The 12,075-nt window shown below is 36.1% G+C and overlaps 1 protein-coding gene across 3 annotated transcripts in view; it reads right to left on the bottom strand.

Annotated features, from left to right (window-relative positions):
• LOC134673309 (uncharacterized) overlaps positions 1-12,075 on the bottom strand; it is a 317,469-nt gene that overhangs the window by 32,739 nt on the left and 272,655 nt on the right. For all 3 annotated transcript variants that reach the window (XM_063531277.1, XM_063531274.1, XM_063531275.1), the window contains one exon: positions 1,273-1,855. In XM_063531277.1, coding sequence (XP_063387347.1) covers positions 1,273-1,833 — 561 coding nt within the window. In that variant the 5' untranslated portion in view covers positions 1,834-1,855. The remainder of the gene's footprint in view (positions 1-1,272; positions 1,856-12,075) is intronic.

Here is a 12,075-nt window from a genome sequence, read left to right as displayed (position 1 = left end):
ACAGTTTGCTGTCCAATATCAAGTTTCTTTTTCCAAATAATTGAAAAAGAAGTCTCCGCTTCTTCCTAAATCTCCTAAAACTAAAAAAATGGGCGCCTGCCTTTACTATCAATGTTAGTCCAAGTTACGAAAGTGTAGTAAACCGTTAAGTTCATCCGTGTACGTTTTACAAGCCGGGTAAACACTGGAGATACAGTGTAGAAGGAAGTGTCCGTTTGCATTAGGCTAGCTAATCTCGAGAATTGAGAAAGGAATTTTATACTAAATCTGACTAGATGAATGTAAATGAGAAAAGGTATTTTGGATAACGGATGTTAGCTGTTAAAGGATGACTCACGTTAGACCGGGCCGCGTCCGGGCCGGAGCTTCCGGCACATCGTTTTCTATGGAAAGCATCACGTGATCGCTTGTCATATCATAGAAAAGTAAGCTCCGGAAGCTCCGGTCCGGACACGGTCCGGTCTAACGTGAGTCATCCTTAATACATCAAACAGAAGCCAAAGTTGGTAAACAAGTATAGAATTTAAAAAAAAACTGATTGATATACATAAATTATGCCTTTTCTACAACTTAAATTAATGTAATGACACTTCACCCGAAAGAAACATTAAACTTGGATTATTACTGGGATAGAAAAATTAGGAGAATCAATATGTAAATAAATTGCATTTAAAATTTATCTTCAACTGCAACAAGTTATCAGCCCGCACCTTATATGCCACATTGCCACATTTGAGTTGTGATACCACAAGTCCCTCACAAAAGTATACAGTAAAATGTTGTAAAGATCACGAGATAAACAGGTATTGTCGCATGCCTTCATTAAGGCCCGCATTCGTCAAATATTTACCGGCAACGATAAGAGTTTATTCATCACCATTTTTGGAGTCAAATGAGTCTACATGTCGATAACGCTTTAGTTGTCTGTGAAACGGTACGTGTATTTTGGCTAAATTGTTGTACCTAGTTCACATTGTAGATTAACGGGCAGCTGAAGTTTTAACTCGAAGGAGGTTATAAAAGATACGCTTAAAATTTACGGTTCTATCAAATTAATGATAGCCAACATAGTAAGAGGAATTAAGAACTATTTTAATGCTAGCCAAAACTGCCACTTGTAGCTTTTGTGTGATATGTATTTTGTATTTCTGTAGATAGGTAATATAGGCATTAAAAAATTATAAATAAGGCATTTTATGTTCCAATGATGGACTACTGAAAATAAGTATGTTTGATAACTGTAACAGGATTAAAAACTTTTTAAACACTTACTGGTTCTGTATCGCAGGTCTCCAAGTCTGGGATGGGGTCGTCACCACAATAATAGTCCGCTTGTAGAAACGGAGGCCTAGGCGGTGGTGGCAGCAAGAATTCTGGAGGTGGTCCCATGCAGTCACACTCCGTTAGGTCCGTGGGCTCCAAGTCCCACATCGCGTATTCTAACTTATCACTATTCACAACCTCACTGATATCGTCACTTATATATGCACTAGTATCACGTATTTCACGCTTCACTTCATGTGAAGTCCTTAACTCAATCAACTTGGCTATGTAAAGTTCGTCATCGACGTCACTCCATACGTTTTTTCTAATCTCTTCATCTTCGTTATTTATTGCATTATTTTCTACTTCTGTCGCTATAACACGACTATTACTTGTAATCCTCTGTTCTTTACTCCAATCATTGTCATTATTTTTCTTATCAGTTCTTTTGTTTACTTCATTATGTGTTTCACGGTTTTTTCTACCACTGGATTTGATCCACTCATGTCGGCTCGTCCAAAAAGCGTACGGTGACGCATTAATTGGACTATCGTTGTACCTTTCGGCCATACGCAGTTTTCTTCTATGTTATCTGTAACAAAAAAAAAACAACTTTATTAGTATTAACGCATACAAAAAACAAATGTTACTATATGAAATGTTGGTTGCTATCTCCTTCAAAGCAAACCAATTTCGTGCCTGATGTACCTAAGACGTATCGATGCAGCGTTAGGATCAAACTACTTATTAATCAATAGAAGAGCTAACACCTCATTTTGTTTAACAAAGCCACTGCAATTATCTCCTACCACTTCAGAGAGTACAATGGGTGCGGAACTCGTACCGATATCATCGGAGCTAACGTTATACGGTTTATTTTAATTTATTTTTTATCGTTCCCAATTGGACGGACGGGTTTCTCGGCGTGCACTGGTATTTCGTTACAATCACGATGCTCTCTTTTCAGTTTGATTTGGAAAGTTTAAAGTTCATCTTTTTTATTAAGTTAGACATTTGATTCGCGTTTCTCAAAAGTAAAAGATAACGTTGCGTGCACTTCAAATGTGTTAAAGAAGGCAAATAAACTATAACTTCCTAAAACCAATTTATAAACATGTTCTGAATAGCAGTCAAAACTGTTATTTTAATTTCTAAAGCTCAATTTAGGTGTTGAGAGATTTAACGGCCTTACAAATAACTTAATTTAACAATCTCAATATAATTGCAAGCTTCTTCGCATGTGTCGATGGAGATATCTCAAACGCTAGCATACAATTATGCATACGTACGCCGTTTCTGAGGTGCCGAGGGTCGTGGGGTCAACAGGCGTTAGATAGCAACCTCTTAAAAAGGTCTGAGTCGAATAAAATATTGAGTGGTGTTTTCATATTTTCTACGTCGGAAATATGATTTCCAATGTACGGATTTCTGAATGCGAGTACGAAAGTGCGTGTACGGTGTGTTATGTAGATTTCTCTCCTGTGAATGGTTTCCTTTGATTCGTTTGAACTTGATTTTCAAAGATGCTTCGTTTTTATCAGTGCGTGCAAAAGTTATAAATATCTTTATCGATAGGTACCTATTACAGAAACGATTAAATAAAAAAAATAAAGTCTTGTAGATTAATAAAAGTTCAGAGGTGAAATTTGGAATGTTCACAGTTTGATACAAGTTTTGCCTCCCAAAGTAAAATTAATAACTAACAATCGTCTATAAGATACAAATTGTTTTTTTTTCTATTAAAAGCAAACAGAGCGTAAAAGCTACTAAAATCACAAATAAAGTGATTTTAAGTACTTAGTCAATAGTCATAGTCACACTACTATTCATAAATTATGAATTGAAATAGATGTCATATACTGAAGACTGAGAGAAAAGTGTATATTACATCTATTTCAGTTTACAGACAATCCTGATTGTCCTCTATGAAAGTCCTCTAATACAAAATTAGCGTGTCAATTTTCCCACGTCAATGCCAATACGGTGCCAATGGCTCATTAACATTTCGGTTGGCACTCGACGTCTGAGCTGACGCCGGCACAATGCGCAAGGGCTCTCCGTCTTAACGAACCTATTCTGCGGGTTTCTCACGTGAATTGTCAGGGATAACGGTAAGGTGCACTTGATTGAAGATTTCGCGATTGATCTTCGGTATTTTGTTATTTTACCCGTGTTGTGTGACTGAGGCGAGCTTGCTTGACCTGAGGATCCTTTGGGCCACGATAACCATCAATCATTTTGGTTGTAGTTTAAAAGCAACTTCGATTGCAATGATTACTTGCATGTTAACACGATATACAAAAAATTACAAAATATCGTGTTTCTTCTGTTCCTGAATATTAATATTCACCTTAGGTTCAATTTCAATATCTTACTTTTTCGATTACTTATATTAAAATTCTAACTATTATATGGTTCTAAATTATCGAAACCAACAGCACCCTATATCATTATAAGACCAATAAAAAAAAAATATGCTAAATACATGATTGTACATGTAGTAGCATTTTGAGAAATGTAATACGTCGTCGTACCAGTTACATTACAATTAAAAATACGAATACGAGGAAATGTAACTTTTATTCCAGGGGTATTTTTACAAAATGGATGAACTACAAAGTAATAAGCAGACATTATCAAAGCATTTGACTTTAACAAGAATGAACCCAACATTATCTCACTAGAGCGCTACAATCGTAACCGCTGAACCTGTTAGGCCATCACGATGGAATCACAACATTCCACTTAACTAGTTAACAATAATTGAAAACGCGGGTAATTGCAATCTGTGCAAAGATACCGCTTGCAAAACCTTGTTAACAGTATCGGAGTAATTAATCAATACAAATAAATAAATTTTATCACTGTTCACTGATTTCGAGGAAGTATTTTGCTGACCTTACCACGTAATGGGGTGGGTTTAATTATTCCGTACATTGGCATTTCAAGGCGTAAGGTAACTTTACAATTATATCTACTCAAGCGTCCTATACCTACTTACTCCATTCCAGATAGGGTTACACAGAAGTAAATGGTTCTTTATAGTACAATTTTTAGGATGTCGTTCAATAAATAAAATTTCTCAATACGATTTAAAATAAATTATTTTACACCATGCATGAAATAAAGCTTAAGTCCTTAAAGGACCCGGGTATGCCCTTAAACTACGTCCAAGACTACCGGTGGATGGGCAGCAGCGTCCCTCAAATTCGGTGTACTCGACTGCGATCGCCAACCCGCCTGCCAAGCGTGGCGATTATGGCATTCACCCCCCCATAAGGGGGAGGCGTATGTTCAGCAGTGGATGTCTTATGGCTGAGATGATGATGATGATGAAATAAAGCACCAGATAATTATTAGAAAAACACTGACAGGAGTTATTTTTAAACACAAGTTCTATTTCATAAATAAATATAGTCATAAATAGATAGAAATATAAAAAGAAGTTGAGTTGAACGTGACGTCACGATGTAATGTTTCATATAAATTCCATATTAGCAAATCGTTTTGACAGTTCTACAAAAGTAACTGATTAGACTAGTAGGAAAATACCCTATTGTAGGTACGCTCGAAACCCAGTATTAAATAGGTAAACTAGTGTCTCTGTGAGCTATAGACCCCGCGAGATTTTTAAGTTGAATAATGCATGGCTCTACCATTTAAGAAATTCCAAAAAGTGAATCGACAAAAAAATCTACGTATTTATCGTATGTGATTCACGATAATGGATTGAAAATTGCGACTTGTAGAGGACATCCGGACATACGAAAGCATTTTTATCAAGCTGAAATGGTAACGCTCGGTTAAATATCGAAGAAGATATTTCTATCCAAATAATTATATGAACTGTCTATTTCTTAATGGCACACTTTTGAATTTATAATCGTTGTCTTCCCATTTTGTGCGGATAAATACGAGATATCAATATACCCATTGTACAGGACTTGAACCCGCAGCCTCTATTACAATCGCAGGACCTCTTAATCACGAGCAGGCTGAATTGTATACAATTAGCGAAATTAACCAACCTTATTTAATCAATACGCCTACACGGTTATTTCTACAGAGCAAATCTTCAAGACGAAACTAATTAACTGATCCCGTGGAAGGTGCACAGATTTTAAACAATAAGGAAATATAAAAGGTACATTATATTATTTTATTAATGTTGAGTACAGTACGGATATGATGATCCTATTTGTCTACGTGACAGCGTGATAAAACGGTGCCCCTCTCTTTCTATCCCGCAGAGTTAAAAAGTGACAGTTGTTTTATCACGTGGATAAATGTGGATAAAGCGATCCATAATAGGCTTGCAGGACGCGTATTATGTTTGTAAGAACAGGTTGTGATTGGTTATCGAAAAGTGTCAAAAGTGTCATTTTTTCAACCAGTATGTGGGCTGTACTGTACATTCAAATTTTAACACTTATTTTGTATTACTGCAGAAGAGCATTGCAGGGAGTATTTAAGTTTAGAGTTTTTATGTTAGTATATGTATTAATGACACGAATGATTTGATCAACCGTACTAGTCGTCTATGTATTTTATGTATATGTTTTATAATATCTGGTGACATAATACACTTTTTCATTTAATCATGTAACCATAAATAAATGTTACGAATTCGGAAAAAGTAACGAATCGCGGTAGAAATATAGGCCACAGATCCTTACAACAAAGCTCAAGTTATTAAATTGATATTAGACGAACCCTCACGTAACCTTGTTTGGCATAAACTGTTTACTGTGTTCAAAGTAAGGCAAGGATTAATGTGATTACACGCGAGACAACCGACGCGGAGCCGCAAAATACACTGAAATATAGCGATTCTAGCGTTACAGAAGAAATTAAGGGTACTTTACACCGTACCGTGCCCGTTACGGAAGTCGTCCGGCGTTCGGTCATCTGAAATCATACTGCCGTATTCGACCTTCAAGATATTCATAAGAGACGACACGTAGTAGATCCATTCTAGATACGTTATAGTTTAGATATCAACTAGTTCTCTTTTGCAGCGCAATTCGGGCAACCAATGTCACTTTTACGTTAGATAGAGTAAGATATCTATTAGGTGAATTGGATCTCTAAGTCATATCCTGTGGAAATCGTTCAAGAGTATCTCCAGAATCGCACAAATGTCAAATTTGACAGGTTAGATCTTAAACATATCGTTATCGTATCTTGGTGATGTCTAAAAGATGTCTATTTCAAAATCCGAATCGGGCCCCGTGCGGAGCGAAGCGCACGGTAGTCCGCGTGACACTAATACCAGCCTTAGGTCTCTAGCAACACAGCGATAACGTCAAAAATCACTGACAAATTTGAACGTATATTATGACACTAAAATTATATATAAATTATGTAATTTTGTTATCTCCGCGCATGCATATCGCTCGTACTTGTCCGTACATGTATTGGCACATTTGGCGTGAGCGAGACGCATGGGCGAATGTAGACAAAATGACAACATTTAGATATCAAGTAGGTCTTTTTCCTCTTTACATTTAAGAGCTGTGCTCTTGTCGGTGGAGCAATCTACAACTCGTCCGTTCTAGATTTACCTACTTATTTGTAAAAATATATAATATTTCAGGGCTTGGCTAGAGGTGCGGTGCGATGCACGAGCGACTAAAAAGCTGGGACATCCATCAAAATCGCGTAATTAACAAATTCAGACATTCCACTCTCAGCTGTATTTTTTATTACGAACGGTTTGAAGCGCCCCGAGTTCAAACGGCTGAACCATAGAGGTGTATGTACGTAGGTACACACGTGTGTGTTTACTCAGAGAGCCCCAGCCGTAACACATACGCGTCTGTGTCCGACCTTTAGGGTTTTCACGTAAGTAGTTATGTCAAGGACCTGGCACGGTTCAGAGCGGCTACCGCGAAAACCGAAATTCGCAAAGGGGATATTTCTCTTTTACTCCAATAAAGGCGTAGTTAGAGTGACAGAGAAAAATCCACGCAATTTGCGAACTTCGATTTTCGCGGTTATAGCCCAGGTTCGCTGCGGTGTAGCCTGAGTCGTCCTTTAGTCTGCAATCTGCGGAAATCTAGCTTAGCTAACGGTAACGCGACAATACAGCTCGTGTTACGGCTTAGATGCCGAGTTTACAGCGTGTCCGATTGGCTTGTAAAACCCAGAGATTTCATACAGCTATAAATTCAATACAATTTCAGGTTACAGATCAATTTCGATGACATCGGAAAAATTTCGGGGTGTTTTTGATTGGATTAATTACACAAACAGTCTACATATAGCCAATGTGTGAGATTGCTCAACCCAAATACACACGCAACTTAAATTTAAATGGAATTTTGCTAAATGTGTCTGATACACCACATCTTCAATTTTTAAGGTAGCCGGTGGTGGTTTAAGAAAAGAGCATTTTAACTGAAGTGAAGTTAGTTTTTTATATTATACCCAACTGTTTAATGTTAGTTGGGTTAGGAAAAACGTATTTACTTCACTTATATACACAATTGGCTTAATCAGCTAGCATACTGTACCTATATACACAAGTAAATCTACGCTGGCTCTTCACAAATCCAATCAGATTACCCTCATCACCTCCCTTGATATCCCCAAATATCGAATATGATATATGAACAAATACTCGTGAGACCGGCTAAAACCTTTTAAGAGGGTAAAGCGTGTTTACATGTTTGTTCTCGCCACTGGTGGCTAATGGCGGCTTGTTCTTGGCGGTGTGCTTGGCTCTTTAGCTAATCGGCTCGGTTTGTTGGCCAAGGCATTGGTTCTGTTGAGACAGGTAAGTGCTGGGATGGTTCTGACGTGACTATTCTATATATGTACATAGGAGCAAACAATGATTTTTGTTGTCTATCTATCTTTATCTCTTATAAAACAAAATCACCTTGTCTGTCTGTATGTATATACGCGATTAAAAAACGGATATTCAAGCGGTTTTCTCCTATCAATAGAGAGATTCTTGAGGAAGGTTTAGGTATATAATTTGTTAAGGTTTACCCGTGCGAAGCCGGGGCGGGTCACTAGTGTTACTAAATAATTAACTCCGGAATATCTTATTCGGATCAAAACAATATGGTTTCATGTACTTAATAGTTTTGATTGAGACAATAAGCAGCTTATGTAGAGGTAGCTTTTGGTACACGTAGGTGGTATATCTGATGTAAATTAAACCAGTTATTAATTATATATAATATTAGCGAACTTGTTTGATATGTATTCGAGTTTTGATATCCTGTGTTGTGGGTTATTTTCTAAAGCACAAAGTACCTATCATTATCCAAATTAATTTTAATTTAGTCATGCCTAAAGCTGAAGGTAGCTTAATCTAAAAGGGTTCAAAGACTATAGGTAAAATTATACCTTATTTTTTCTAGAACACGAGGAAACTGCGAATTTGTAGTTTTTAAACATTTTAAAAGAAAAAAAATACAATATGATTTAATTTTGCTTTGCTAGCAGAATGAAAGATTCATAATGTATGTACAAGCTCTATATGTTTTGTCTTTATTTATGTACCTATATAATATTTATATATCACTATTAAGTAAATATAAAACATTAAATTAGCTTACAAATAATAATACAAACTATCTCTAAACTAATAGGCTTTAAACTAACTATATAATATTATATATGTAATATAAGTATGTATATTTACATGTATGTATGTATGTATGTATGTATGTATGTATGGTTTGTTATTTCCTATATGACGTACCTATATTTGTTGTTAAAGTAGCACCGCCCACAATTTCTCTGCTTTGCCTAAAGGTTGACTGGTAGAGAATGCCTTATGGCATTAAGTCCGCCTTTTGTACTGTAAGGTTTTTCTTTTGTGCAATAAAGGTTAAATAAATAAATAATTATACACCTATATAAAATCAAAAAAAATTACAATAGCCAGCGCTCCCGGTGTTCCACCCTTAGGGCGAGACTCGTTAGAACAGGCAGTAAGGATTAAGGCAAATTTTTCTTAACTGGAACACCGCGAGCGCAGGCGATTGTACCTATTATAACCTTATTACATATCTGTGTACTATTTATGCTTACATGACAAGTACTGTCTAACTAAGAGGACAAGACAAGACTGAGTTAATATTGACAGAGCACACTGACTCACAAATTAATACTTTGGTAATGCGCGCGCACGTTCTAACGCACTTAGAAAAATTAACGGTGCTAAATGGCTTTAAAATTCGAACTTGGAAATGGACGGCTTAGTTAGTGTTAGTTCAGTCAGGAGTAGGTGTACTTTTGTATTTGAACTTGAACAGACTTGATGTACTTACGGTTTTTTTGATATTTTATAAATCAAAAGTTTTTATAAAAACCTGTGGTATTGCTGTTACACACGTTGGTATAACTTACTTACTTTATAAATATTATAGGTACTTACTTATACTTAATATAAACGGCAAACATATTTACCAAATCTTTGTTCAAATGTGATTTACTTGAATACACTAACCTAGCAATCTAATCGCATTGTCATAAAAACAAATCACGTTTTATATGCAAATGTCTTCCATATCCATGCTAATATTGGTCGACATACTCGTAATAAGCGTTATGACATAACTTATCATGCTACTCACAGAAAATCCTAAATAATTCCAACTGCCCCACTAACCCGGATTCATAATTGAAAAATATCTCATATCCTCAACACAAGGCTATAAAGAAATAACATAACATAACCCAATTTAGTTAGCCAACGACCTTCCTATGAAAACTTGCAAAAACATCCCATAACCCCCTTCTGCAGCGAGAGGGAGAAATCTAGGGTGAGCATTGTGAATTGTGTCACAGAATACATCAGATTTATCACTTTAAAGTAAAAACGCATTGAGATCAATATGTTGATTTAAACTAACAAGATTTTCACTCATAATTTTAAAACTAATACGGGAAGTAATCGCGTAAACTAATTTTATAAACGTAAGTGTACGCGATTAAGTTATCCAAAAAATATGCATTGAGATCAGTTCAACAGGAAAGTGTTGCTAGGTCTTTCATTTCGCCGACAGCGTTCATTTCTACATTCTTATCATTATTAACTAAACCTTACCTAAAAAAATTACTTGCATCTAACTACTTAAAAAAGAAAATATAATAATCTTCACATATACAATCAACACTGTTTTCAGTTGACATGTAATAAACTATTATTCTATGCTTATTACCTATCACAAATTAAATAAACATCACAAATTGAATACTCAAATAATTATGTAAGATTACTAACAATTTTATCTAGAAATGTTAGTGTTATTTTTCAATAGAAATATGTTAGGGTGACGGCGAGTGTATACTCGCGCTTAAAAGTTTTAAAATTAAAAATACATAAGTAATTATTATTCCAGCTTTTCTTTTCGTAATCGAGCCCGCTGAACACCGCTACACGTGTCACAAGTAGGTACGTTCGCATTGCCGTTACATCGCTTGGCATTGCCAAACATTTGCCAAGAGGTATCTCGAGTGCCAAGCTTCGGTATCTGTTACCAATGGCACGCCTCTTCGCGTGCCTAAAATTCTCCCCCGCTCCTAGGACGCAAGACTTGGCAACAATTCCCGACTCGCATATTGAGTTCACCGTTTTGTTTGAGTGAAGATAAGTTTCGTTCCAAATATATTGGAGTTTTTTGCATTCTGTTTTCAAATTTGAATACGTTGGATATTGCAACGGCTTCTTAGATTTTCTATTCGAATTGCATATTGTTACATTGAGTGTCTTATTGCATTTATTCAAGCGAGTTTAAATTACGATAGCTATAACATCTAATATTCTCAATTAATACTGAAACGTCTGCTCGGATGGCGAGTCACGTAAACATTCTAGACTAACGGATGGCAGGCCTACACTCACGAAGTAAATATCTAAAAGTCGGAACGGCGGCGGCGCAACTACGCGGCGTTATGGTAACATTCCATTTCTAACCGCAGCTGCACTACCGGTGCTGAACGCGTCGCTGTCATTGTCAATTTCCATAGTAAAATGAACAGTATTGCAGCTGTCGTTGGAAATGGACTGTCACCTTTAGTGGAAGGATGTAAGTGTAAAATGTCGTTTACACCTTAACAATGAGCAATAGGATGTTGGATGAATGTCTGATGCTGCAGATGGCATTTGTGTCGGGAAAATGTGAAAGATGACTACATTGTTACAAATGAAGAAAATTTATCTGTTAGGACCGTACGTTCATTAGTTTCATTACGCATAGTAAGTAATTTTTTATAACTATAAATGAAGTACTTAACTAACTCATACTATAAAGTTATTAAACTTGCTGTAGGTAATGTGAAACTATTTACTTTAAATATAATTATTATATTACCTACGAACTTTTATAGAATTACTACATTCTCAAAGAGAAACTCACAAGATATTTAGTATGTTAATAATAAGTTATTCAGTCAAAGCGTTTGTAACTTACGCCATTAATCGAAACAGCGACTTAGGACATTTCCCCATGGGGCGGAGAGCTAAAAACTGTAGCGACTTAATTAAGATCTCAAACGACGCCAATTTACAAGGAATCTACGTACCTGCAGACTTAAGAAGCTATTAGAGCAGATCGCGATTCAAATATGGCACGCTGGAGAAAAGTTATTAGGGTGGTGGAGTCGGCAATTAGTTATTATGTGGTCGTTTAGATATTTAATTAAAATTAAATAGAGAACATGAGCAATTTACATATTCAACTAATAATTATTATACTCGCATAAATGATCGAAGGATGATATTTACATTAAATTTTCTTTCACTGATTTCGTAGGTCGAAAGGCTCGGTCGATCACGCGGTCGTTCACCAA

This window comes from Cydia fagiglandana, chromosome 18 (assembly GCF_963556715.1).
Source record: "Cydia fagiglandana chromosome 18, ilCydFagi1.1, whole genome shotgun sequence".
NCBI classification, from domain to species: Eukaryota; Metazoa; Arthropoda; class Insecta; order Lepidoptera; family Tortricidae; genus Cydia; species Cydia fagiglandana.
The sequence above is the reverse complement of the archived record's forward strand: the minus strand, read 5'-3'. Positions and strand labels throughout refer to the sequence as shown.